The sequence below is a fragment of the Corapipo altera genome, unplaced genomic scaffold (assembly GCF_003945725.1).
Source record: "Corapipo altera isolate COAL_440 unplaced genomic scaffold, ASM394572v1 98, whole genome shotgun sequence".
Classification (NCBI taxonomy): Eukaryota; Metazoa; Chordata; class Aves; order Passeriformes; family Pipridae; genus Corapipo; species Corapipo altera.
This window is the reverse complement of record NW_020884914.1, coordinates 6304535-6332327: the sequence shown is the minus strand read 5'-3', so window position 1 is coordinate 6332327 and position 27793 is coordinate 6304535. Positions and strand designations below refer to the sequence as shown.

General features: G+C 56.0%; 3 protein-coding genes across 3 annotated transcripts; 1 reads left to right on the top strand and 2 right to left on the bottom strand.

Moving 5' to 3' along the window:
- Positions 1–1128: 1128 nt before the first annotated feature.
- CUNH7orf26 (chromosome unknown C7orf26 homolog) lies at positions 1129–9497 on the bottom strand. Its single transcript, XM_027654920.1, has 7 exons — positions 9457–9497; positions 9205–9426; positions 7857–8078; positions 6374–6539; positions 4136–4663; positions 2402–2441; positions 1129–1867 (listed from the first exon to the last, which is right to left on the bottom strand). The coding sequence occupies exons 2-7, from the start codon at positions 9394–9396 to the stop codon at positions 1660–1662; spliced, it is 1356 nt and encodes a 451-aa protein (XP_027510721.1). The 5' UTR covers positions 9397–9426; positions 9457–9497; the 3' UTR covers positions 1129–1659.
- Positions 9498–12034: 2537 nt separating this feature from the next.
- On the top strand, positions 12035–20708 carry LOC113952621. Its single transcript, XM_027654888.1, is given in 18 exon segments — positions 12035–12066; positions 12619–12766; positions 13365–13478; positions 13632–13702; positions 13843–13958; positions 14746–14858; positions 15136–15290; positions 15367–15463; positions 15726–15770; positions 16434–16540; positions 17468–17630; positions 17949–18037; positions 19046–19129; positions 19246–19390; positions 19422–19532; positions 19767–19921; positions 20050–20146; positions 20658–20708. Coding segments are annotated over 17 exon segments (1860 nt in total). The 5' UTR covers positions 12035–12066; position 12619.
- Positions 20709–20966: 258 nt separating this feature from the next.
- ECI1 (enoyl-CoA delta isomerase 1) lies at positions 20967–27076 on the bottom strand. Its single transcript, XM_027655039.1, has 7 exons — positions 27000–27076; positions 26469–26597; positions 25438–25565; positions 24770–24916; positions 23780–23901; positions 22886–23064; positions 20967–21481 (listed from the first exon to the last, which is right to left on the bottom strand). Exons 1-7 carry the CDS (start codon positions 27040–27042, stop codon positions 21315–21317), a joined length of 915 nt encoding a protein of 304 aa, XP_027510840.1. The 5' UTR covers positions 27043–27076; the 3' UTR covers positions 20967–21314.
- Between the last annotated feature and the right edge of the window lie 717 nt (positions 27077–27793).

The window sequence follows — 27793 nt, the reverse complement described above, 5'->3', positions numbered from 1 at the left end:
TGTTAATTAACGGGGCGTCCGTGAGCGCAGGCACTTGCGAAATGGGAGGTGGGGTTGCGTCACACCCCTGTGTCACCTGGCCGGAAGTTTTCCCTCCGTCCTACAGTGGAGAAGGACCCAGGAGACTTCTCACAGTGCAGGGACTTGGTGATTTAATGGCTCTAATCCTGAAATTAGGAGTGTTTAAGGGTTTTTCCTTGTTGTCGAAGCTCTACAAAGTGAGTTGAGACAGGATATTTCAGTCGAAAAGGACCTACAGTGCTTACCAAGTCCAACTGGCTGAGCAAAATTTAGAGCATGTTTATTTATTTTTAATAATAACAATAATAATTGTAATTAATAATCAGAAATACAAATTATTATTGTTATTGTTATTATTAATACTATTATTATTATTATTTCGATTAGATAATGTGGGGGTTGGACTAGATGAAATCCAGAGGTGCCTTCCAACTCTAACTATTCCATTATTATTATTATTAGGATTATGATTATTATATTATTATTATAATTAACCTTCCCTTTCCAGAGAAGGACAGCCACAGTTCCCTTTCCAGCTGTTTCATTCAAATCAGGCTTTCCCATCTTCCATCTAATTTGTCCTTATTTTGCAGCCAGTGTGGAACCACAGCCCCCACATCACCTCACACAAGGACCAGAGCAGCAGAGGTCCTTGTCACAGCCACTGATGTGTAGAAAGAACCCTTTTTTCCTGCTTTTTCACCCCTTGGAGGGGGCTCAGAGAAGGACAGCACGACAAGAAAGGGGCTGGACACCACATTTGGTTGTTGTGCCAAGAGCAGCATGTTCTGCTGCCCTTCCCAGATGATTCCATGCATCCCTGTGCCCCACTCAGAGCTGGCCTGAACACCACAGCCAGCCTTTGGCCAGTTTTCCAGCCAGCATTAGCAAAACATGCCAGATCTCACCCCAGCTTTTCAAGAATCACTGACTGAGGTGTCTGGAAAGGGCATTTCCCCAGCTGGCAGGTCAATGGGTCACTGAGTTTTGTCCCCTCCCCAGCACAGGCCTAATGAGTTGGACCTTCTAACCAACTGAAAGATAAAAAAATCTTAATTGTTTTAATTCTCATTCTTCTAATTGTTTGACAGAGAAATGGCAGATTTGTTTCAATGCTTCTTAAATTGGTTCCTTTAATAGGAAGTGCTGCTTTACTCTACTCTTGTGCTTCCCAAACAAATGTCTGTGTTCCAAAAATATACAGTGTACACATCCTCTGTAGCTATAGATACAAACATTTACAAAGAAACAAGCAGGCTGGGGTGGAATAGCTTGGAAAAACCCAAAAATCACACAGGGCCTTTTCTCTTGGCCCTCCCAGAGCCAGAGCAGCTGGGCTCAGTGTGCTGTGAACATATCCAGGTGGAAAATGCACAACTGAGGAATATCAGACCCTTGGAGCAAAAGGATTTCCACACACAGCAGAGGTTTGGAGTTTCTGCTGCATATTCCCACCCCCTGTTTTGTCCCTTAGTATCTGCATCCCACGTCCAAACCTTCCAGGCCTGCTGCCAAAGGGCCGATCCCTCACGCTCGGCTTCACTCCAGAGAGGAAAATGTGGTTCCCAGGAGAGTTTGGTTTTATCTCCGAGGCTTCCCCAGGCTCCAGGGGAGCTGGGACACCGTGCAGCCTCTGTCCTAGCGGATGGGCCGGTATGGGAATGTCATTCCTGGAATGAAGGTCTGCACGGGGTGTGCCGGGAGCGCGGGGTGCGCCGGGAGCGCGGGGTGAGCGGCGTGCGCGGGGTATCCCAGCGGAGGGGTGTGGATGTGGGGGTAAAATCCTGGTGGCAGGGCCCCGTGGGTGGGCTGCTGCACTGGACCCGAGATCACCAGCTGGAGCAGGCTGTGGAGAGAAATCCAGACAGGAGGGAGGATTGTTAGAGCAGCTTCTGTGGTGAATCCAAGGGCGACTCGCACCCGACGCACAGCACAGCTGAGGGGCGAGGACAGGGACTCAGTTATGCTCTTTGCAGCTTCCAGAAGACTCTTTTTTTTCCCTTTTCCCCCCTCTTTTTTTTTAAACTCAGTCACTCTTTGCAAAGAGACAAGAAGCAATTGAGCTTAGGGCCAGGTAATACAGGCAGGGAGATGGGGATGGGACAACTCAGGGGCAGGTTCCTGGCTGGAATTTCATTTCCCTTTCCGTGTATTTGTTTTAACACAGGCTGGGCAAGAGCAGATATAAGGTGGGAGCCACTGAAATCCCCTTCAGTCAGGAGTCCAGGGAAGAAGTAATCAGCATTATGTCACCTTTAGCCCTATGTGAGCAAAGGCCAGATTCCAGGATGATAAATTTTTAGAGGAGATTTTGTCTCAACAGCCCTCAATGTCCTGGAACAAGCATCAAAAACAACACAGCTGCAGAAAGGTCTCTTACTTGTTATGTGGTAGCCTGGAGCACACAGTCCTCAAGTCATCTGAAAGAGGACAGAACACATAATAATAAGGATAAAGCAGAAATTAGAGTGATTTTCCTCTTCACTCTCCTTTCTAGGAAGGTCAGATTACTGAATAATCAGTAATTTTACTGAGTAATTACTGAATAATCAGCAATCTGTCATCATCACCAGTCATCAACACATCCAGAATCCCATTCTCAGGCCCCAAAACCTCCACAGGGGAGAAAATGTTCTCCATCTCACCAGCTTTCCACACCAGCCACTTTACTGTGTTTGACATTTAAGGCAGACCAAGCCTTAGGGTGGATTTTGCAATGCCAATATACCAACAAGGAGTAACTGAGACATAGGAAACATAAGGCATGACTCTGCCCACTGAATATAGCATTTATGAGGAGAAAGGCATCAGGTCAAAGCAAGGCAAAGGTTACCCAATGCCTGTTTTGTCTTGGTTTGGTGTTTTTGAAACACTGACAGTGTAAAGAAAGGGTTGGGTTGTTGGTTTTGTTTTGTTTTTGCTGAGATCTATCAACTAGAAATTGCAGCTTTTTTACCATCTCCAAACTTCTGCTCAAGCAGAATAACTAGAACCAAGGAATTTAACAAGATACCCTGTTGATAGAGTGCTCTCAGGAATAGCTGGAGAACAAACCTGCCTTTGTAGATGAAACCACTCCCAAAATACTGAGATATCTGATATTTCAGCAGCACCTTACACTGAACTACCTTCTACAGTAAGAGCAAGTGCTCAGAATGTTCCAGGTGAACAACTAAGAACCAACACAGCTGAAATAAGCCATCAGCTCAAAAAACTCCAATTTCTGCTTGTTCTTATTACATTTGGAGCTACTTTATAAAAGCTTAGGAAGAAGAACACTGAAATTTGACCAGCAGCACTGGTTCAGCCAGGGCTAAAGCCTCAGGCACCTGCTTAGGCAGAGGCCACTCTCAGCAGTTGGGGTCTGCACCAACTGTCCCAGTGGTTGGGGAGCCTTAAGCCTTCTGGTCACCCCCAAAATTCCCTGTTTTCAAGAGAATATAACAAGAAAACAGCCTTTCTGGCTGACCCCGTGCTGTGTTGAGGCACTTCCCTTTTTCATCTCTGCAGTTCTTCTGGAAAGAACTGGCTTTGGAGACAGGAAAGCCAGACAAAAAAAACCACATTAGCAGACTTTTTTAAACAAGTTTAACTGAAATTGCACACACTGTAATGGGGTCTCATTGCAGGTGAGCTGAATGCCCAGAAGTTCCAGATGAAGTGTGTTTGTTTGCTTTACAAATTCTTTGTCTAGCACACCCACCCTGTGGGTTTATGTGCTTCATGGACTCTCCTCCAGCAGGCAAACTCAGAGATGTCGAACTGAGGCACAACTAGACAGTGCTTTTTAAATAGCTACAAGCAATTCTGAGGGGAACAAATTTGTCCCTGTGCCAGACACCCAGGTTTAACCCCCTTGTGCACACTGCAGGGTTGAGGATCAGTTCAAAGCAATGTATGTCACCTACATCAGTGATCTCTCTTATTCTCCATCCAGCTATTTTCCCTGAACTATTTCCTGTACTATCGCTTTCCAAGAGGGGCAGACTACTAATCCTGCTGTGAGCACGTTGATCTTCACTCCCCTCACTCCAAAACTCCCTCTTACAACTTCTGCACAGTGGAGGAAAAGAATCCTGTGCCGGGGTCTGTGCCAGCCCCACCACCAACTCACCTCTAGTGCACAGGAGTGCTCCTGATGCCATGGCCACTTGCAAAGCCTGGGCCAGCCTGTCCAGAGCCAGTTCAATCTCTTTGGATGCATTGAGAGGATTGAGTTCATCAGACAGTCTGTTGATTTCCTCAACCAGAGGAACCACGTGGTCAAAGGGCACCAGCCCCAGGCGCCCGTAAAGGTTCTTCTCCGTCAAGTGCCCCTGAAGCATCATAAGAACCTGCAGGACACTCAGGTGCAGCTTTGAGTACAGCTGGTGGCAATCTTTGTCTTCTCCTGAAGCCGAGTCCTTGGCAATTTTGCTGGGAGTGTGTCCATTGGAGAGAGAGGCTTTCTTCTTCCTCTTGTAGGCCAGGGGGGCCTTCACGCACCAGCGGATCAGTCCGGTCAGCGGGGTGAGCTCCAAAAACCCTATGGGCAGGTTGGCTGCAATGGGAGTGTTCAGGAAGGTGATGAGGATCAAACGGGGGTCCTCAAAGATCCAGGAAACGATCAGCTCCAGCAGGTCTGAAGGAGGGATGAGGTCATCTGGAGAGAGGAAAGTTGGTGTTGGGTAAGCTGAGCCTTGCGCTGAAGCACGGGACTTTAATTTAGTCTTTAATTAGTCTCTCACACACACCCTTCCTGCACTGTCACAATGATGATTTCAGAGCCTTCCCAATTCTGCTCTTTTTCTCAAGACATAGAGAAGATACAACATGTTCCCGACAACTTCACCTTCTCCACCTATTACAAAGACACCACCAATTTATCTCCTCTCCCAGCAAGGCTCCTTTTGTTGTTTTCTTCTCTCCCACCCATCAGCTGCTCATTTCTTCCCTAAATTCAGTCTCCCTTTATCCCTTGCCACAGGAAGTACAAGGGGCAAGGGAAATAGGAAAAACTTGTTGGGTGAAGAGAAGGAAGTGCCAATCATTCAACTCATTTCCTTTAAGACTTACCTAAACAAACGTGTTTAGGTAAAACACAACTTAATAACATGATCACATGACATGTACAGGATTATAAGATTATGTAAAGCTTCAAGTAAGAAGTGAAAGGTGTTCATGAACTTGACTACAGACAAGAGAAACCCTGACTTGCCAGTAACCATCCTGTCACAGACTGCTGGATTTGAAGAGCAAGCTCCCTTTTCTTGTGTGACCAAAAACATCTCAGATAAATGAAGGAATGAAAAAATTACTTCCTATAACTCACGTTGTGTCCTTTCTGACATGTCTTGTAATTACTTAGATGAACTTTCAAGTGGTTGCACAAAGCAATATAAAAATACTGAGATACAAAATAGACTTTGAGCTCTACCAAATATCTTAAAAAACCACCATGAAGTCTAAGCCTCTCCCTCACCCTCAGTAATGCCAAGCTGTTTGTCTGGAGAAGACCATGCAAAATTTTTCCTTTATTGATAACAAACAGCATTTGCTTTTCTGGATTATAGGTGATGTTGGCATTTAGTGTATGGTTGTTCCCTGGTCTACCATGAGCTCTCTGTTACTGAGTAAAGTTAAATCAAACTTTTGTTAGACAACCTCATGTGTCTGATCAACAACAACCTCAGACAGGTTGTATCACTGGCAGTCACACAGTTAAAGAGTGCACTGGAGACATGCTGTTGATTATGTATTTCTTGTCACTGCTCCACAGAAATCCTGCTCTGGCTTGCAAACATTGAGAATTTGTGTTTCTCCCCTTTTTGGAAGGAATCAGGCTGACAGGCAGCCCTGAGTCTACCTCAGGTTTGATTGCCCAGCCCAGACAGATCAGCTTTGACTCCCAGAGCTGCTCAGTCAATAAAGTCCCTGTGTCCTTTGCCCTTTCTGGGGGATAATGCCCTTTGTGTCAGGTGTTACTTGGCTGCTTCTCCAGTAAACACCTTCCCTTTTACCCAGAGAAGCTGTGGCTGCCCCAGCCCTGGAAGTGTCCAAGGCCAGGCTGGACGGGGCTTGGAGCAACCTGGTCTAGTGGAAGGTGTCCCTGCCCATAGCAGGGGTGGAATGAGATGAGATTTAAGGTCCCTTCCAACTCAAACTGTTCTTGGATTCTATGACTCAGCCACGGAGTGGTTATTTTTATTCTTACCCCAGTGCCAGATGAGGCAACAGCCACACCCCAGAGCTGCTTCTGGCAATAATTATTGGTAACACCTCTTTAGCATCCGAGCAGTTAATTCTCTTGCAACAGTTAATTTGTGTTAAGTCGCACCTCTTACTTGGAAAGACACAGCTGGGAAACACTTACCTGAAGAGAGGTCGTAGAGAGCTGTGACAGATGTGATGAACTGGCAGCAGAAGCGAGGGCTGGCACTGAAGATCTGCTTCAGGGTCTGGATGGAGCCTGGCACCAAGTTGCAGTAGTCGTCAACCAGTGCCCGGGCCAACCTCACACAGAACACAGCAGGGGTTCTCTGAGGGGGTGGCACATGAGGAAAGCAGATTAAACCCTGTCACAGGGCTGCTCCAACATCTGTGTCCCCACTTTCCCAAAAGAGCAGTGTGCTTTCTCTCTCTCAGCATATCAAACATCCACTTGGCCAGAAATAAAATCACTATATCTCAATATAAAAATAGGTGGTGATAATTCATGCTTAAAGTATCTGTGGTTTAAAATTAAAACCTTTCGAATCAATATTGTGACTTGGAGATTTTTATTTTTTTTTACTACTTCAGCAACATTTCTTCCTGTGAGGGTGGTGAGGCCCTGGCAGGGGTTGCCCAGAGAAGCTGTGGCTGCCCCATCCCTTGAAAGTGTCCAAGGCCAGGTTGGACAGGGCTTGGAGCAACCTGGGACAGTGGAAGGTGTCCCTGCCTGTGCAGGGGGTGGACTGGATGAGCTTTAGGGTCCCTTCCAGCCCAAACCATTCTGTGACTCCACAATTCTAACACAGTTCTGGAGTTCAATTGGTTCAACCAGTTCAGTGACCTCCCAGTCACATCTGATATTTTTAATGTGGAAAAAATTCTATGCAATCCTCAGACCTTTTAAAAGCTGCAATCTGCAAAAAAAATACACCTTCTCCTGCTATCCAGGTTACATCTCATCCTGTCCCAAGGCTCACTAGGTGGGAAAAGAGCGACTCCAAGGAAAAATTGCTGGTCCTGTTTCTCCCACCTTTCCCTCCCAGCACATTCTTTCTGCTCTTCCCCTTCCATCAAAACCAGGTGACTTCTGCACATCCCATGAAGGCAGCAGGAACAAAGGTGCACTATCCAAGGTTTACAGTGGGAAATCTCAACAGGAAAAGGGGGAGACAGAGGAGATCCCTGACATACCACACTCATGGAAGACAGACACAGGTATTTTGTGCCCAAATATCAAGAGAGATGCCTCTTCCACGCACAGACCTGCACATCAGGCAAGGTTTATTTCCCAAACTCCTTGGCTTCTTCAAGCAAGGTGACCATGAACTGCCAAAGTTTGTTCCCTGTGTTGGTCAAACCCTCACTGAGCCCTTTCAACGTGCACGGGGTTGGGGGGAATTAATAAAACTTTCACTGACAGTAAAAAAATAAACACCCACTTGTTTTTCTTCCATGAATGAATTGGCAAAAGCTCTCCCTGATGCTGGAGCATAGGAACGAACATGAGCACAGACAGGGGGACAGCTGTTTTGTCATCTGAAACCAGCACAGAGGAGCAGCTGACTGTGCCCAGTCACTGTATCCATCCTGGAACACTCCCTCGCCCCCTCCCTGAGCCACCCCTGCCTGCACAGGAGCTGTACCTGCAGCCAGAAGGCAGCACACTCCAGCACAGGAACCCTGCACACAGCCACTGCCATGGACACCAGCTTCCCCAGCAGGGCCATCCTGCTGTCATCTGCCTTGTTCCCTTGGGGGCTGAACAGAGATGAAAAGATGATCTGCCGGACTGAGTCCTTGGTCTGCTCTTGGAAATAATTGCACATGATCTCAAGGAGCTGGAGTTCCTGAAGGGAGTTCAGTCTCTGAAAGAAAACAAAAACAAAGCTGCAAAATACACTGGGGGTCTTGAAAAAGCAAGAAACAAGTGGAAAAGACAGGGGCAGTAAAGGCTGGGAGCCTCCCTCAGGTGTGAGGGACCCAGTCTTCAAGCACAGTACACACATTCAAGCTTTCTGAGCCACCACTGCATTTACCTGGTGACACTGAAAAGCTTTAGGTTGTATTTGAACAACTGGATACACAAGACTGGTGCCTGCTGCACCTGCAAGTGCTGCCCACAGACTGGGAGATGAGACTGACATTGCTGGGGTGAAAAACATTCCCTCCCTCTGCAAAAAACAGCTCTGAGGACGCTGCTGGGCAGCTGGTAGGGACACAGTTGGGCCCAGGAGCCCACCAGGCCCCAGGTCCATGCACCCCAACACTCACCAGCAGCTGTGGTTTCTCACTGCTGATCTCTGAGACCCCCATCCCAGCTCCATCCCACGCCCATCCAAAAAGCCTGGTAGGGCCCAGCTGCAGCACTGGGGGGCTGTGGGTGTTCCCAGGCCCTGAAAGCCCACCACATCTCCTGAGAGCCTTGAATCCTGGCCATCCCATGGGGGTCTTGTCAGCCAGCCCCCTCCCTGCCAAAAAACCCCTCAGTCACCGGCCCCCCAGGGAGCCTGTGCTGTCCTTTTGGGGCCTGTCTTCAGCAGCAGCTCCTCACGGACTCCATCCCTTTCTTCTAAAGCTTTAGTCTCCAGTAACAGCCCCCCAGGGACTTAATCCTGCCCTTCCAAGGCTTTGGTCTCCAGCAGCAGTTCCTCAGGGACCTCATCTTGTTCTTCCAAGCCCTCGATCTTCAGCAGCAGCTCTTCAGGGACCCCATCCTGCCCTTCCGAGCCCCTGGTTTCCAGCAACAGCCCCTCGGGGACCTCATCCTGCCCTTCCAAGGCTTTGGCCTCCAGCAGCAGCTCTTCAGGGCTCCCACCTTGCCCTTCCAACCCCTCGGTCTCCAGCAGCAGCCCCCGCCCCTGGGACCCTCATGGTGCAGCGGCAGCCCCAGGGGGACCCTGTCCAGGGCTCTGGGACCCTCCCCTCCACACCCACTGCCCGGGGCTGTGTCCGCCCTCAGCCCCGGCGTGTGCCGGGGTGCCCGTGTCGCACCTTGGGCGGCGCCCCGCGCTCCTTGGGGACCTGGAAGAGGAACTCCTCGAGCAGCTCGGTGGGGCCCTTGTCCACGAGCGGCAGCGGCGCGTTCTGCAGCTGGCTGCTGAAGTAGATGTCCAGGTGGTACAGCACCTCCTTGGCGGCGCTCAGCGCGTCCCGCCGCAGCAGCGAGTGCCGGATGTCGCTCATGGCCCCGCTCCCGTCCCGTTCCCGTTCCCGTTCCCGGTCCCGGTCCCGTTCCCGTTCCCGGCCCGGCCCCGGCGCGGCCTCCCCTCGGCGGCGCGGACGGGCGGGCGGGCGGGCGCTACGGCGGCCCGCAAAGGACAAAAGGGCCACGCGCGGGCGCCGCCGGCAGCGCCCCCTGGCGGGACGGGGGGGGCTGGGGCTGGGGGGGGCTCGACCGGGACAGACCCGGCCCTTGGGGGGGTCTCGGCTCGGGGTCTGAGCTGGGAGAGCCTGGACCTGGAAGGATCTTGGCTCTCGAGGGATCTTGGCCCGGGGGCCTGGTCTTGGGGCTGAACCAAGGAGTCTCGACCTGGGGGGACCTGGGGGGGGAATATCGGCCCGGGGGGCTGGTCCTTGGGCTGACTCAGGAATTCTCTTAAACTGGGAGGGAACTAGCCCTGGGGACATCTTAGCCCTGGAGAGATGAGCCCTGGGGCTGAGCCAGGGGGTATATTGGCCCCGGGGGGAAGCTGGGCCTGGGGCCGAGCCAGGAGGTCTCAACCTGGACCTGGGGGGATATTGTCCCTGGGGGATATCAGCCCTCGAGGCTGGGCCTGGGGCTGACTCAGGAGGTGTCTTAAATTGGGAGGGAAATGGCCCTGGGGGCATTTTGGCCCTGAGGGATGAGCCAGGGGGGATATTGGCTCCAGCAGGGGGGCTGGAGCTGGGACTCACTCAGAGGGTCTTGACTTGGGAGGGAATTGAACCTGGAGGGATCTTGGCTCTGGAAGGGTCTTGGTCCTGAGGGGGTCAGCCAAGGGATCTTAATTTCAGGGGGGTAGGACCTGGGGGTGTGTTGTCCCTGGAGTGCTGGGCCTGACTGATGGGGTCTTGACTCAGGATGGAACTGGCCCTGGGAAAGGTCTTGGCCCTGGAGAGATCTTGGGGCTGAGCCAGGGGGGCTTGACCTGGGGGGAGCCTAGACCTGGGGAGGTCTTGGACCTGGAGGGCTGGGCCTGGGGCTGACTCAGGGGGGTGTTGATGCAGGAAGGAACTGGCCCTGGGGGGTTCTTGGCCCAGGGGGTTCTTGGTCCTAGGTCTGGTTCTTGAGAGGGTCTTGACCTGAAGAGGGACTGGCCATGGAGGGTCTTGGCTGGGGGAGCCTGGCCCTAGACCCAACCTGGGGAACCTGTTGGGGGGGTCTAGGCTGAGCCCTAATCCCTCTATGGGAAGCCTCCCTTCTTTGGGGTGTTCCTGGCTCCAGGGGAGGGGGCTGGCAGGGCCCACTCCCAGCCCCTCAGGATCACTGCACACTTCTAGGGGGCTGGCATGGCCCTCCTGGGAAACCCAACATCTGCCTTTGGAGGCTGGGAGCACCGGGAACACCAGGAACACCAGGACATTGGCCAAGGCCACTGGGGCAGGGCTGGGGCGAGCAGGGGGAGTGTGTGTGTGTGGGGGGGGGGGGGCTGCCACCCCCTGGCACCTCACAGCCCTCCCAGGGATGGGGCTGAGCCGTGTGACCGCCTGGGAAGGCTCTGGGGACAGGCACTATGCCAGGGATGTGGTGGTTTTTGGCAGTTCCAGCTTGGCTTCCCACCCAGAGACCAGGGCGGCAGCACCACGCTGGGATGCACTGGATGCCCTCAGCCCCTGGCACTGGGTTCCTGCTGGCCCTGGAACACCTACCTTGTTGGAAATGTAGGGGTGGAAATGTGCTGGGTGGGAACAATTCATGTTTGTGAAATAAACATTTTTTAAGAGAAATTGTGTCTGTTGGTGAGTGAGAGCTGCCCACGCCCCACATCGGGGAGCTGCCACTCTCCAGGAGTGGTCTCTGGGATCTCTTGGCATTTTAATCCACTCCAGCACGTTCTCAGCCTTACCTGTGACAGGAGGTATTGGCAGTGGCTGAAAGGGCTCTTTTTTGCACTGAGCAGACCTTTATTTCCGTGAAAAATACCATATGGAGCCTGCGGCCTCACATGTTCCTTGGCCGGGCAACCACTTGGCAAGGTGAGCACGTCCCTCCCCATAAATGCAGGTGCAGATCCTTCCCCTTCCAGAGTCCTTGGATAACATCAAAGGTATGTCCTGCTCCCCTCTCCTCCCTAACCACAGGAGCTCCCCAGTGCCACCTTCTCCAGCTCAGCCTGATTTTGCCAAGACGCTCTGCCGGGGCTGAGCCTGGGCACAGCTCAGGCTCCTCGTAGGTGTCTCTGCCTGGGAGGTGCAGAGGCTGCTGTGCCCCCCGGGAGTGGGGAGGATTTGTGGGGCTTTGGGCAATTTTTGGCATGACCAAATTGTGGCATTACTGAATCTCTGTGTTACCAGCTGGGGGGACTGTGGTGTTGGAGGGAAGTGTTTGCAGCCACAGTGAGGGTGCAAGTGGGAAAGGCGAGGGTTTAGCTGGAGCAGCTTCCCCAGAAGGAAAAGCAAGCCCTGAGGCAGCACAGCCTTCCTGGGGTTGGAATTTGTTGTGCCAAAAGCTGGTGTGTTTGCCTGTCCTCTCAGCCCGTCTTATCAGGTTCCTGCTTGGGGCACCTGGGCTTGGGCAGGGCTCAGATCCCACACACTGGTGAAATATTACCCTGGGGAGCAGAGTGCCACGGGAAATACTTCCCAAAAGCCTTCCCCCGTGGGTGGGAGCTGCTGTGCTGCCTCGGTGAGGGGTCCTGAGGGACGACAGCGTGGGTGAGGATGGGGTAGGGGCAGTGCTGGGAAATGGGGGGCAGGATACCTCCGGTGAGGATGTTCCAGGCGGGAAGGGAGATGGGGAGGAGTGTTGGGGGTATCCATCACTTCCTCTGTCCTAGCACAGCTGCTGAAGGGTCTCTGGGGTCTCTGGCACAGATGCAAGGAGGGGTGGGAGAGGCACAAGCCAAGGGACCTCCGTGTCCCTGGCCACTGCCACCCACCCCAGGCCAGGAGAGGTGTCCGGGCTGAGCGTGGTGAATGAGGAAGGGACCGCTCTGTGTCACCATGAAATGGCATTTACTTTTTTGCCAGTGAATTTTCCTCTCTGGCCTCGTGAGTGGTCTGGCCTCCCTCCAGGAGGGACAGGCAGGATGAGGCCCCACGTGAGGGATGTACACAATCCCTGGATCCTGGTGGTTCACTGGAAAACAGATGCCTCCCAGTGAAACCAGTATGGCCAGTGGGATTACTCTGGTCACCTCCACCACCTGTGCCAAAACCCTATCCCAGCCAGGAGGGCTGAGCCCCGCCCTGTCCCTCTGCACACAGGATGGCAGCCTCCCAGCTGGTGCTGTCCCTGCTGGCTGCAGCTCTCCTGCTGCACGTGGCCACTGCGCTGAAGGTCGGAGCCTTCAACATCAGGGCCTTTGGGGACACCAAGATGTCCAACCAGACTGTGGCAAACATCATCGTCTCTGTGAGTGCAGGGGAGAGGAGCAGGCCTGGACACTCTCTGCTGTCTGGGATGCAGTGACCCTGGGGCAATGGGACACCAGCTTTCTGTAGGCATCCATCCATCCATCCATCCATCCATCCACACCTCCATCCATCTCTCCATCCAAACCTCCCTTCACTCACCCATCTGCTCATCCCTTGTCACCATCTCCCAGCTCAGGCCATCTCCACTCTTGCTGATGCCCAACCCAGGATGGGCAATGCTTGGTGCTGCTCAGGTTCCTCCCTCTGAGCAGCTGCTGGGATGATGGTAGCAGACAGATGGATCTGTGTGATCCCAGGGTCCTTCCAAGGCAGAGAAGACCAGCAAAGGAGTCCCCTCCCTGGGAGAGTGAGGGAGGTGGGGAGGGGTGTCAGGGGGAATCCATGCCTTGCTCTGATCCAGCACAGCTGCTGTAGGGTCTTTGGGGTCTCTGGTGCAGACCCAGGGAGGGGTGGGAGAGGCCCTGCTGGTCTCCCATTGCCAGCCTGGGAGCCTCTGCAGCCCAGCTGAGGCACCCATGGGTGTCCCATGAGCAGCTCTTGGCCAGGGGAGAGCAGCTCTGAGCTTGTCCCCCCAGATCCTGTCGGAGTATGACATCATCCTGGTGCAGGAGGTCCGGGATGCCGACCTGAGCGCCGTGAACAAGCTCATGGACCAGCTCAACAGGTGACCCCGATGGCACAGTGTGGGGGTGACTGCAAATGGGATGCTGGGCTGGATCCCAGCTGGCATCTCACCATGCCAAGGTACCTTGGTTCAGCTGGAGAGAGCCTGATGGGTGCTGGGGAGCACCAGGAGCCTCCTCTCACCCTCTCCACATCTCCCCCCCAGTGCTTCTGGGCAGCCCTACAGCTTTTTGGTCAGCATCCCCCTGGGTCGAACCAGCTACAAGGAGCAGTACCTCTTCGTCTACAGGTAAGGGATGTCACCAGGGTCCAGTGTCCCCTGTGTCACCTGCTGCCCTCCCCAGCAACCCCTGAAGGGCAATGGGTACCTTCAGGGGTCCTGTCTGTGCCAGGAGCTGTGCTGGGGGTTGCCCTGCTCTCCTCCCTCAGGTCAGACATGGTCTCCGTGCTGGGAAGTTACTACTACGACGATGGCTGCGAGTCCTGTGGGAACGACACCTTCAGCAGGGAGCCCTTCATTGTGAAGTTCTCCTCACCCACCACACGTGAGCAGAGCTGCTGTTGGGGGATGCCGGACCTGGCACAGGGTCCCCTCCACAGAGGGCTAAGCCCAGAGCTATGCCTGCCAGCAGGGCTCCACAAGGGTCCTTTAGTGCAGTGGGACCATCTCCCACCCGTGGGTGCCCAGGGGTCCTACGTACCTGCCCAGCATGGCTGGCACTGCCTGTTCTTTCCCACCGTGTGCCATCTCCTGTCAATTCCCATCACATCCCATTGTCTGTCATCTCCCACCATGTGTTCTTTTCAGTTGTGTGCCATTTCACATCTCCAGTTGCTTCCCATCGTGTCCTGCATCCCATTATTTGCTACCTCCCATCTTGTACCATATTCTGCCATCTGCTTCCTCCTCTTGGGTTCCATCTCCCTCATGTACCATCTCCCATTGCCTCCCACCCCTCATCCCTACCGTCTCCCATTGTGTCCCATTTCCCACCTTGTTCCATCACCTCCCCCATGCCATCACCTCCACCTCCTTAGAACCTCCTCAGGGCACATACACTCTCCCATCTCTCCTGCCTCCATCTCCTTCCCAAAACCATGGTGGCTTGGAAAAGCTGACAGGAAACAAGCAGCAAACCCTGTGCAAAAGGATGCAGTTCCCCACAGGAAATTCCAGTCTGGAGGACACACACACCACCACAGACACCCTTTCCCTGCAGCAGCTTTTCCCAGCCGGTAGCTGGGGCTTGGCCTGGGGTGGTCCCTGGGGGTTCCTACTCCCTTCTCAGTTGCTGCAGCTGAGGTGGGGGCTGACAACCACCTGTGTGGCAGAGGTTCAGGAGTTGGTGTTGGTGCCCCTGCATTCCGAGCCCAGCCATGCGGCAGAAGAGATCGATGCGCTCTACGACGTCTACACCGACGTCATCAACAAGTGGGGGACTAATGTAAGCAATGGCAGTGAGCTCAGCTCCTCTCTGAGGGCAGCTGAGTGGGCAAGTGGATGGACTTGTCCCATGGGAGGCCTCTTGTACCCATTAGAGCAGGTGCCACCCCAGCAATCTCCAGGCAGGGAGCTGCAGGGTGACTCCGCTGCCTTTACAGGGGGCTTGTCCCCGTGCACTATAGTGCCCCAGGGGGGCTTGTTGCCACCTCTTAAGAAATTAGGGAGCCCCTGCTGACCCGTAAGGTCCATGGGCGGGGACACAACACGCTGCCCTGCAGGACATGATCTTCCTGGGTGACTTCAATGCCGACTGTGCCTACGTGACCAGCTCGCAGTGGCCGTCCATCCGCCTGCGCTCCCTGCGCGCCTGCGAGTGGCTCATCCCTGACAGTGCTGACACCACCGTGGCCGACACCGACTGTGCCTATGACCGGTGGGTGCTGTGGCAGGGGGCAGTGGCTGGCACGGGGGGGCTGGCGGGCACTCACACCCTCATGCTGCCCCGGCAGCATCGTCGCCTGCGGAACCGCCCTGCGCCAAGACATCGATCCCAGCTCCGCCACCGTCAACAACTTCGAGCAGAAATTCCACCTCCAGCGCAAGGATGTGAGTGAGGGGCCAGGGCACATGGGCCCACCAGCGCTGGGATCCACCCCACCATACCTCCTGGGAGTGTGGGTGGGCTCCTTGTTCCTCGAGGCGCACCCCAGGGTGGCCCGACCCCAAGTCTTGCACTGAATCAACCCTCCAGACTGAGTAGTTTGGGATATGGTCTAAATTTGGGGGTTGGAGAGGAGTGTTTGGGTCTCAGCCAGCCATCCCAGTGTCTGGATGAGCTCAGGCCCTCTCTGCTCTCTCCCACACCCAGGCTTTGGCCGTCAGTGACCATTTCCCTGTGGAGGTGACCCTGAAAGCCCACTGAGCCCATCCCTGTGCCAGTGGCTACCAGGACATCCCGGCATGCACCTGCAGCCTTCGTAGAAGCCCACATGCCACCAGTGCCAGCCAAGCTGCCCACTATCTCTGCAAGGAGCCACTCTTTTGGATCTTGTGGGATTGGGGTGCTCTCTGCTTCCATTAAAAATGAGCCTCTTCCAGCCTTTGCAACTCTGGAGGGAAGGTCCCTTTAGTCTCCCCAGCAGCCCCCGGCGTCCAAGTCTCCCATCCCCTGCCAGGGAGGTCTCCGGGGCAGGGGGACCCTCCTGCCATGGAGACACCTGGACCCACGGGGTGGCAAGCACTACTTCCCTTTCTGCAGCAAAAGCAGGGACACCAGGAAGAGCCTGGGAGGCTCCAGGCTTTCCAGGATGCTCTTGCCACGCATCCTGACAGAGCCCGCCTGGCTGCGGGGCAGCTGATGGGACACTGACGGTGAGAGTGGGGGGAAGTGGAGGATGTGAGTCAGTTCCCAGGGGGTTTGGTGCTTCCCAGGGGACTTTTGGGGTTTCGGTGCTGACACAGCACTGGGGGACACTGGACTCATCCCGAGACTGGGTGTGAGGATGCAAAACCTGATGTCACATGTGAGAGCCTGACAAGTCCCGGCATGGGCTGCCACTGTCTCTCTGCCTGTCAGAGCCTCCTGATCCTTCATCACCCCGGGGTGATGCTGTGGGCTGGCATGGGGAATGCCACTCCTCCTGGGCTGCTTTGGGTCACCGATGGGGCTGCTTTGGGTCACCAGTGGGGCTGTTGTGAGTGACTGCCAGGGCTGCTGCAGGGGTGTGCAGCTGGGGCTGGCGGTGCTCACCTGGTGCTCACCTGTCTGACCCAAACACAGGCCATTTCCTCCTCTTCCCTCTAATTACACCGTCTGAATCACCCAATTAAGGTCAATGCCCTTCACCTCCTGCCTGGCCACTGTGCCCACTCTGTGATCTGGGAGGCCACCCCAGTTGGCTGCAGCCCCCCGAGTCCCACGTGCCCACCCGTTCCCACTGGGATGCTCCAGCCCTGTCAAGCCTCCAGGGCTGCCCTTCACTGTGTCAGCACAAGGGAGGCTGTGCTGGCCCCACCCTGTCGTCCTGTGGGATTTCTGGTTTCCCAATGCGGGAAGGAGCCCACAGTCATGCCAAAACCCCCACGGGGGTGTCCGACTCATCCTGCTTTGCCGGCAACTCCACTGGCAATAAAGCCGCCCATCCTGCTGCCGGGAGGGCAGAGGTGCTGCACACTTGGCAAGGTAAGGACAGATCCAGGCTCAGCTGTGAACCGGGAGGCACTGGGACGAGCTGTGACGAGCTGGGATGAGGAGGTGCTCCTTACCCTAACAGTGGAGGCTGTGGCAAAGTTTAAGGACATGGAATAGCCTGAGGTTGGGCTGGGTGGTGGCTGGGGCTGGTGGGTGATGGAGAAATTCTGGCGGGGAGTGGAGCTGGGTGATCCTGGGAGCTGGAGGAGGTGGATTCGCTATGATGGGATGGGATTTACCTTCTCTGGGACCAGCGAGCTGTCAAACTGCCTGTGCCAGCTCCACGGGCTGCTCGAGGCAGTGCCCATCATGACACGCTGTTGTACAGCAGGACTGAGGAAGGAGCTGCATGTCCTTTTATTTTTCTACCCCAAATCCAAAGGAGTATTCCAAGTTCAGCTCCCATCTCCGTGACTCAGCGTCCCTCCCTGCAGGATGGGGACTGTGATTCTGGCATTGTCCCTGCTGGCTGCGGCTCTCCTGTGCCCGGCCACTGCCACCCTGCGCGTCGGTGCCTTCAACATCCAGGCCTTCGGTGACACCAAGATGTCCAACAAGGAGGTGGCAGAGATCATCATCAACGTGAGTGCAGCCAGCACAACGTGGGGACAGGCTGGGCACTGGGACAGCCACAAACGTGGCTCCTGTGCCAAGGACATGCGGCTGAGGATGGGATGGCATCCCAGTGCTGGTGATGCCCTGAGTGGATGAAGGCTTGGTGGGGACCATGGTAGGGCAAGGACACAGCCACAAGTTCCTCTGAGCCCCCCATGGGGACATCTGCCCTGGGACAGACATCCAGCACCATGCCAGGGTGCCTGGCTGGGAGGTGGGTGGGAGACTGGCCCTGAGCTGGCAGCAGGTTCCCTCCCACCATCGCTGTCCCCCTTGGCCTCACAGATCCTGCTCCGCTACGACGTGGTGCTGGTGCAGGAGGTGCGCGACTCCGACCTCAGTGCCGTCACCGAGCTCATGGAGCAGCTCAACAGGTACGAGCAGGACTGGGGCTGGGACAGCAGCATGAGCAGGGAAAGCCAAGCTGCCTGAGTAATAAAAGGCAAAAAAAAGAGTCAGCCATTGGCAGAGAGGTTGTTTTTGGGAAGGGGAATAGGAGAAAAGTGCTGGGGCGCTGAGCAAAAAAAGCCGCTCTAAATGATCTGGTGAGGGGAATGGGGATACAAGTGGTACAAATCCCTTCTGAAAGCTGTAACCCCACCCGAGCATGCAGGATGGAAAGGAACTACAGCTCTGGCAAGCTCCATCTCCAAAATCCAACAGAACAGGGTAGAGGCGAGAGGGGGGGATGAAGTGGGTGGGGACAGGCAGACCCTGCACCCCAAGACCCTGTGAGTGGTAGAAGGACCCTGGGACGGACCCAGTGGTGGATGATACTCTGAGGTGAGTGGCTCTGGCACCCCAGGAGGAAGAGGGACTGCTGGGGTGGGCTAAAACTGGCCACAGCAGGGCAGCAGCCCCTCCACCGGCTGAGTGCTGACCCCATTTTGGGAAAGGGCACGGCTCAGGACTAGGAGGAAGCTGCTGCCACTGTGTTGAAAGCTGGGAGTGCTCCCGAGCAGGTCCGCCCAGCCCGTGTCCTCGCCCCTTCGGTGTCCCCTCCAGCACGGCCACAAAGCAGCCGGGGCAGGGAGGGTGACGCCGGGCGCTGCAGGGCCCCAGGCTGCTCACTGACCTAATTCAGCCCTGCTGCACAGGGAGGTGAGGAGCGTCCCTGCAGAGAAAGGGGTGGCAGGAGCCACCCCGCGTCCTGCTGTGCTTAAGGAGCCACCCCGGGGTGGGACACGGGGGGGTTCAGAGCCACCACACCCCATGTCACCTCACGGCCAGAGCACAGTGACCCACAGGGACAGCAGAGCAGGACTGGCTGGTGCCAACCCCACGGCTGCCCAGCTCCTGGACATGCCAAGGCTAACCCAGGATGGCACCAGCCATGTCGCTGGTGGTAGCCACGTCACCATCCTGCCTCTGCATCTTCACAGTGCGTCCAAGTCCCCATATGACTACGAGATCAGTGGTCCCCTGGGACGGGAGAACTACAAGGAGATGTACCTCTTCATCTACAGGTAACAGGGCTGGGGGTGCTGCCACCTGTGCCACAGCGCCACAGGGCCACCAGCACCATGGAGGGGACACAGAGGCCATGCTGAGCCCCAGGGTAACCATCCCTTTGCTCCCACAGGACAGATGTCGTGTCTGTGGTGGACACCTACCAGTACAAGGACCGCCAGGACGTCTTCAGCCGGGAGCCGTTCATCCTGAGGGTCTCAGCGCCCCGCACCAGTGAGCAGGGGACAAGTGGCCCTGGGTGGTGGCATTGGGTGGCTGTGGGGCTGACGTTTCTCTCCCCTGGCAGAGGTGGAGCAGTTTGTGCTGGTGCCCCTGCACTCAGCCCCACACGATGCCGTCGCCGAGATCGACGCGCTCTACGACGTCTACCTGGACATCGTCAACAAGTGGGGGACTGATGTGAGTGTCACAGCACTGGGGGTGGCACCAGGGGTGGGCACTGAGACTGTTTGACCCCCATTGGGTTCCTGCTCCAAGGCAAGTGCAGCTGGTGCAGGGCTGGTGGGATGGAGACCTTGTTCCTGCCCTGTCACGAGGGATTCCCAGGCACCCAGGACTGACCCCCACCGGAGGGCTGGTGTCAGAGACAGCCCCATTCCCAGATCATGAGCCTCTCCATCTACCCCACTGCAGAACATCATGTTCCTGGGTGACTTCAACGCCGACTGTACCTATGTCCAGCCCAGTGACTGGTCGTCCATCCGCCTGCGCACCAGCGACGTCTTCAAGTGGCTGATCCCCGACAGCACCGACACCACCGTGGGCAAGTCAGACTGTGCCTATGACAGGTGAGCACCACCCCCATGGCACTGCCACCCCCCTCCCCAGCACCCCAGGGACCCCCTGCCCACCCTGCCCTACCAGTGGCTGAATGCAGGGGCAGGAGTTGGACCCACCATCCACATCTCCCTGGCAGGATCGTGGTGTGTGGGGCCAAGCTGAAGAGAAGCATCGTGTCCAATTCGGCTGCTACCTACGATTTCCAGCGTGCTTTCCAGCTGGACCAGGAGGAGGTGAGCCAGGATCACAAGCCCAGGGATCTAACAGGCACCAAAGCCGAGCTGGCCCAGGCTGCAGGGCAGCCATCATCTGTTCAGGGGGCTCAGGGTGACAAGGAATCCAAGGGGGGAAACAGGAGGGGGGATCTGGGGTCACGGTCTCAGATTTGGGATTTGTCCCCAAGGGGATGAGAAGAGATGCATGGGGTTTTTCATGGTCTTCCATGGGCAGGTGCAGGCAAGACTCCAGAGTAAGAGGCAATGCTGGCACAGAGCCCTCAAGTGAGACATGAGGGTCTCAGAGGGCAGGTGCCCTCCTGCCATTGCCCACCACAGGCCACGCTTGGGCCTCTCCATGAGAGGTGCCAAAACTCAAGCCCTGTGTGTCAAGTATCTCAGGGTTCAGAACATTGTGATCCCCTCCAGGAGGCAGAAGGTTCTGGCAGAGCCATGGACTGCCCTGCAGCCCCACTGGCACGGTGAGGGGTGAGGGACTCACACCTCCCCCCCTCTCACCCTCCTCCAGGCCCTGGCAGTCAGCGACCACTACCCAGTCGAGGTGAAGCTCACGGCCTGAGCTCCTCCCGCAGCTGCAGACCACGATTCCAGCTCCAGCTCCCACCACCACCAACCCCTGTGAAGGCACCCCCTGCAGCCCCATCCACGAGCCCTGTGTGTGGGCTGTTCCGGATCCTGGTCTGGAGAAGGGTGACAGCCGGCCATGCCCAGACTCCCCAGGACACACAGCTCAGGGCAGAGCTCCCCCAGCCCACCACGAACCAGAGCCTGGGGACAGGCCACCAGCCAGGACACTACGACCACGGGGAACGAAGCATCCATCTCCTACCTCACTGAAGATTTATTGACACATCTCATTTCATGATTAACTGTTGGAGAGGAGGGAGGACATCCAAGGACTGGTGGGCTCAGGCCACAGCATGTGGAGACCCTCTCCCTGTCCATCCCTCGGGGGGGCTGAGCAGGCTTCCCCTGCTCTCAGGGAAGGCAGCAGTGGTGTCAGGCACTCTACAGGACAAAGGGAAGCGCTGGGGCAGCCATGGGAGCAGTGGCACGCCACCAATTGCTGGCACTGCAGACGGCTTTGCTGTGAAATCCTACAGCCACTGCAGCGTTTCAGAGGGTGACTCGACCTCCCAGGACCTGCCCCAGGGCGGTTGGATCCTCAGCTCTTCTTCTTCTTCAGCATCTCCATGTACATGCGAAGTGACTTCTGGATGGACTCTTTTGAGATGAAGTTGATGAATTGCTTGATGTCTTCCTCCCGGTGAGCGACCAGGCGGTCCAGCACCGCCTTCCTCATCATGGACTTGGTGAGCTGGCGGGCATGGTCTGTGGAGAGGACAGTGAGGATGAGGAGCACGCCCTGTCCTCAGCCCTGACCAGCTCCCAGCTGCTGCCACCACCACGTGCAGGTGCAAAGGGGAGGGATCCCACACCAAAGGGTTCTTTGAACCAGCAGGGAAAGGTGAAGGAAAATCCTACTGTCTGGAAGCTGAACTGGATAAATTCTCATACAATAAATTATGACTGTATTGCTCTGTGGGGAAATGACTTATCTACTGGCACAGATGAAGTGCACTTCCTCCTCTTTGTGCACTTCCTCCTCTTTGTGCCCTCCAGAGCCCAGCCTTTTCCCAATACCCCCTCCCAATACACACCCCCAGGCTCAGGACAGCAGTAACCGAACAAAATTCCTTTGAATGTTATTTGAAACTGCTCTGGCTCTAAGCTCCCCCAAACCAACCCCTTCAACCTGTGGCAAGACAGTCTGCTTCTCCCAAACACATTGTAAAAAAAGCCAGCAGCACTGTCCCCTCGAGCTCATCCCTGGGCCTGTGCCATTCCACATGGATACGTGGATGCTGCTGGAGCTGACTGAGGCCTCAAGCACCTCACACATACACAACCAGATGCAGTGATGTGGCAGCACATCTGTGCAACAGATGTTTTATGCACACCTTCAGTTTAGTTCAGCTGTGATGGTGAAATGATGACTGATCCCCCAGTACATTGGGAAACCCGAATTGCTCCAGTGCCTGTGTGCTACAGACACCTCCTCCTGCACAGACTCCTGGCTCTGATTCAGGGGAAGGGTCTGCACAGTGCCTCCTACAAGTCAGGGGAGGGCACAGCTGAGACATGCTCACTGAGGGGTGAGGTGTCACTCTGCCACCAGGACAGCAGGGGACAGAAGTGGTCTGGGATGGGACAGCTCAGATCTGGTCCTGGCTGGCAGAGAGCCCTCTCCCAGCCCAGGAACCATGTGCTGCAGTCATGGAGCAGCCCAAACACACAGGATGTCTGTGCTGTCTGTCTGTCCTCACACTCCCATCACTGCCATCCCCAGCTCAGCAGAGTGCCAAGAGTTGATCCAGACAATGAAAGCAGATTGGCAGCCATCCAGTTGCTCTCACCCAGCCTGTTCCCTCAACTCCATGGCAGCTTTTCTGGGCTAACACCTCCACTGACAGACACATTCAGTTTGTATCTGGAGCTCAGGCACCTCCAGATTGACTCAGCAGGGCTGGCAGGGCAGGCTGAACTGGAGCCACGTGCCCTGCACACCCAGCAGAGTGTCCAAGACTTCCAGGACTGCTGTGCTCAGCCCTCCCACTTCCCAGCCATCTGCACCTTCCCTTTCAATGGAAACTGTTACATAGCTCCCAGGTACCAGCCCTGGCATCTGTCCTTCCCACTTGGATCAGATCCCTTCCTCCTCTGCCAGAGGTTTACCAGGAAGGGCCAGCCACCGGGCCATGATGGCTGAAGCCTTTTCCAGGAGCTTCTCCTCTGGCACCAGTTCATCCACGAGGCCAAGCTTGAGGGCCTCGGGTGCAGGGTGGAGGGAGCCCAGCTGGAGGGAGCGCTCAGCGATCCGGTGTCCCACAACATTCACCAACGTGTCCTTAAACCTGGAGAAGATGGGAGGGAAAGCCACAGTGAGAGAAAGAAACACCCAGGGGCAGCTCACCCAGACACTGGAGCTGAGAGCACCCTGGTCCCGCTCCCCAGGCTCGGGGCTCTGAACAGCAGCTGCAGGCTCAGCCACACCAAGAAAATCGTGTGAGAAGAGCCATTTTTGGCAGTACCCCAACAGAGTTCACTCTCCCTTCCACGAGAGCTTCTCACTTGCCCCTCAATGCACAGGTCCCAGCTGTACCCATTTGCTGTGACACAGGCAAACTTGGTGTGAAACCTTTCCAATAGTACATTTACATGCTCTGAGGGCAACCAAGGGCCTCAGTATGTTACTGTCCCTATCCTTTCAGAGATCTCCACACCACGGGATTTTGCAGGTACACACCACGCACGTATCCTGAGAAAAGCATATTCCCAGACTGAGCCTGACCAGTGAGAACCCCCAGCACCAGTTTTAAAGTTGACTGCAGGGTCAGAACTGAGGTCCTTGCTGGTTAAGGACATGAGGACGTTGTGCAACCTGAAAGCTTTTCATATACCTGCAGGACAGGACAGAAATGAGGTGCCATCTCCTGCAGCTGCATCTACCTGATCACTGACACACAACCTACACCTCCATGACCTGTTAAACTGCCTAATTAACTCCGTGAAGATGAATTCTTTTTAGAGACCTACACATGGCCCTAGAAGCAGGAGGCACTGGCCTACCAGAAGGGAGCCACAATGCCCAGCTGGGCTTCGTTCAGGCCGATGCTGAATTTGGGGTTCTCTGCCATGATCCTGTAGTCACACGACAGGGCGATGAGGCAGCCTCCTGCTGGGCTGGACCCCTGGCAGACAGAAGGATGGAGTGAGTCTAGGACATGGTTACAAATATCCCCCAGCTTCACTGATCCCTCCAGAGCAGGGAAGACACGGGGTGACAGAGCAGATGCCACCCAAATTTCTGATCACCTGATCTGAAACAGCCCTAAAGAAGATCTCTGAGAGGTTATCAGGGTTTCATTGAATCACAGAATGGTTTGATTGGAAGGGACCTTAAAGCCCATCTCGTTCCAACCCCCCTGCCATGGGCAGGGACACCTTCCACTAGACCAGGTTGCTCAGAGCTCCATCCAACCTGGCCTTGGACACTTCCAGGGATGGGGCAGCCCAAACTTCTCTGAGCAACCTGTGCCAGGGCCTCACCACCCTCACAGGGGAGGATTCCCTTCCATTTGTGACCATCTTTGCCATGGCTTGCTGCTGCTCAGCCCTGCTCAGGATGCCCATGGAAAGACCCAGCTGCCTTCAAAGATGGGCTGTGGACAGACACCACCGGGAGCTGCCAGGGCAGCACCGCACTGGAAAATGAAAAGAAGACACCAAACATATAACGACCCATCCACGGACATGGAGATTCCAACAGCACTTCCCTGTTGGCCAAGAACCACTACTGGAGGAGCAAAACCTGGTGGAAGTGCTGAAATGCTGCTACACCCCAGCAGTGTCTGCAGCTTACACGGTGCCTGCAGCATCCCACGCTTCCGCATCTTCCCACACCCCACACGCTGACAGACACGAATTTCGCCCAAACACCCCAACAAACACATTATTTGGATTTGTTTCAGCCTGATTTTTCGGCAGTCCCTGCCCACACCGCGCAAACAAGCCACAGCAGGTGACAGGTGACAAGGGAGGTGGGTCCAAAGGACATACATTGACCGCAGCGACCGTGACCATGTTGGAGCCGTAGAGCCGCAGCCACATCTCCTGCACAGCTCTCCAGAACTCTCCATAGTGCTCCACGTTCTTCCCACACATTTCCATGATGTCCAGGCCAGAGGAGAATATTTTGGGGATAGCCTGGAGTTGGGAAAATACCGATATCACTTAGAGTCACTGTCACCCTTTAGCCCTCGGCGTGGCAGCCTGAAGAAAATGATAATTATATGCGATATGAGGGTCTTTTGGGGTTCTGAAAATATCTCCCCAGTGCTCCCACAGCCTGGATCATCCCACCACCATGGCCTGCAGTGCTGGGACTCTGCCTGTAGCACGATTTCTCACTGTCAGGGTCCCTGTGTGGGTACAGAGCACAAAACCTGCCCTGTCCCATTCCCAGGCACCACCTTATCCCCACACCATGCCTGAAAATAAACACTGGCATCTCCTCCAGGAGATCTCACAGGATGTATCAGGTTGGCAGATAAGCAGATTTGATTTGCATGACAAATGACAAAACTTGGCTGTTGTTGTTCTGCCAGAAAAGGGCACAGAAGGAAGGTCACAGCCCTTCCAAGAACGAATCAAAGCTGTCTCTGGGCCCTCCCATCCCAGTGACCAGTGACCCAAGAGACCAAACATGAGCAAGGGACAACACCTACGGATGTAATGATCACACCCCGGCAGGCACGGTCGTTCTCCAGCTTCTCCAGGCTTATGGAAAACTCAGTGAGGAAGTCCAGGCTCAGGCTGTTCACCGGGGGGCTCTTGAATTTCATCATGGCAACGCCTGTGCCAGGGTAAACAGAGAGATATCAGACTCCCCACCACAGCAGCACACACTGCCCTGCCCCGGGCAGCTTCACCTGCCTCCCTGTTTCCCACCCCTGGCTCTTTAAAAAGCTCCCAGAGCTGCAGGGCCAAAGGCAAGGTCCTGCTTTTGCCCAGTGAGCCAGGCTCACTCAGCCAGTGATGGACCTGGAGCACGGATCAGGACATGTGTGGTGACAACTCACGTGTCCCAAAGACCAGCCACCTTTGGGGTCATGCTGCTCAACACTTCCCTTCTCTCTGGGCTCAACAGATAAAGTTGAACCTGCATGTTTGTCCCAGCAAACAGTCTTGCTCAGGGGATTACACACCTGACTGAGCCTGCCAGCACCACGGGAAGGGCTCTGAGCCCTTGTCCCCTCCCAGAGAGCCCTACCCTGCCCAAAAAGGTCCTCCCCAAATGCTTAGTTTGGGTGTTGTAGCCATTTTGAGGATGGGGACAGCGTGAGGAAAAACCCAGAGGCCTGAAGGCAGGAGCTGTGAAGCCACAAAAAGAAGCACCTTTGTTCAGAGCAGGGACTGTGGTCTCGTGACAGCTATTCCTGGTAGCAGAAATTCCCAACAGCTGTTCCCTGAAGAAGCATTGCCACTCTACCAGGTGCCCAAAGCAGGAACCCCACAGAGGGGACAGTGACAGCCAGGGCTGGCCTGTGGCACCCCAGCAGCACCAGCCACCTGAAGTGTCCATGACCAGCAAGGCTCCTGACCCCAAACACTTGACTCCAAGGGTCCCAAGCAGCTGCAGCTGGAACACCTGGGGCTTTGGGGGCCTTCCATGCCCAGGGCCACACGGGACAGGGATGGAAGTGCCCCTGCCTGTGCCCCACGATGCCCATGGGTCAAGGGTGACACACCACCGTACCTGAGCTCTCGTCCAGCTCCACCTGGATCTTGTTGTTGCTGGAGGCACGACACGGGGCGAGTGGGAGCCCGGGGGGCTGCCGGGGGGCCCTGTCCCATGATGGGGGCCGGCAGCACAGGGGCAGCACACCTGAGGGACACAAACAGGTAGGGACAGGCAGGGCACAGCCCCTACGGGTGTGGGGAGTGCTCCCCAAAACTGCTCTGCATGGACAAGGTGGGACATGGGGACACCCTGGCACACTGAGGGAGGATATAGGGACATCCCATCCCATGATGGGGGGATACGGGGAACACCCTGACCCACTGAAGGAGGATGTAGGGGCACCCCAACCCCGAGCAGGGGACACGTGGGACACCCTGGCCCATTGAAGGAGGGTGTGGGGACACCCCAAACCCGCGGCAGGGGGACACGTGGGGCACCCACGGAGTGACAGCAGGGGGTACCCTGGCGGCGCGGGGGCGAACAGGGGGGTGTCGGGGCCAGGCCGAGCCCGAGGCAGGGCCCGGGTGGGGCGCGGTCCGGGCGCACCTGAGCGGGCGATCCGCCGGGCCAGGATCGGCGCCGCCGCCATCTTCTGCCGCGGCTCAAGGGTACGGGGCGGCTCAAGGGGCGGGGCAAGGGGCGGGGCCGCCCCGCCCGCGGGACACGGCCCGGCGGGGCCGCGCTCGAGGGGACCCGCCCATTGGCTGAAGGCCCCGCCCATTGGCTGAAGGCCCCGCCCATTGGCTGAAAGCTCCGCCCACGGTCTGTGCTGCGCGCACGTGCTGCCGCCCCGTGGTGGCCCTGCCTGCACTGCCTGCACTTCTTGTACTGCCTGCACTGCCCATACGGACAGTATAGATACCAGTGCCCTGCCTGCACTGCCTGCACTGACTGCACTGACTGCACTGCCTGTACTGACTGACTGTGCTGCTCGCCCTGCCTGTACTGCCCATACAGACTGCACAGACACCACTGCCCTGCCTGCACTGCCTGTACTGGCTGCACTGACTGACTGCACTGCCTGCATTGCTCTGTCTGCGCTTACTGTACAGACTGCACTGCCTGCCCAGATTGCACTGCGTGCATTGCTCTGCCTACACTGTTCTGTCCTACCCTGCCTGCCTGCACTGTCCTGCCTGCCTGCCTTGTCTTGCCTGCCCTGCCCACACTGTCTGCACTGCTCTACCTGCACTGCCCTACCGTGCCAGCACTGCCTGCACCATTCTACCTCTGTCCTGCCTGCCCTGCCTGTCCGTCCCCCCTGCCCTGCATCCAGCCATGTGCCCAGGGTCCCTACACACCTTCCCTCACCCCACAGCCAAGTAGCCCCTGTCTGTCCT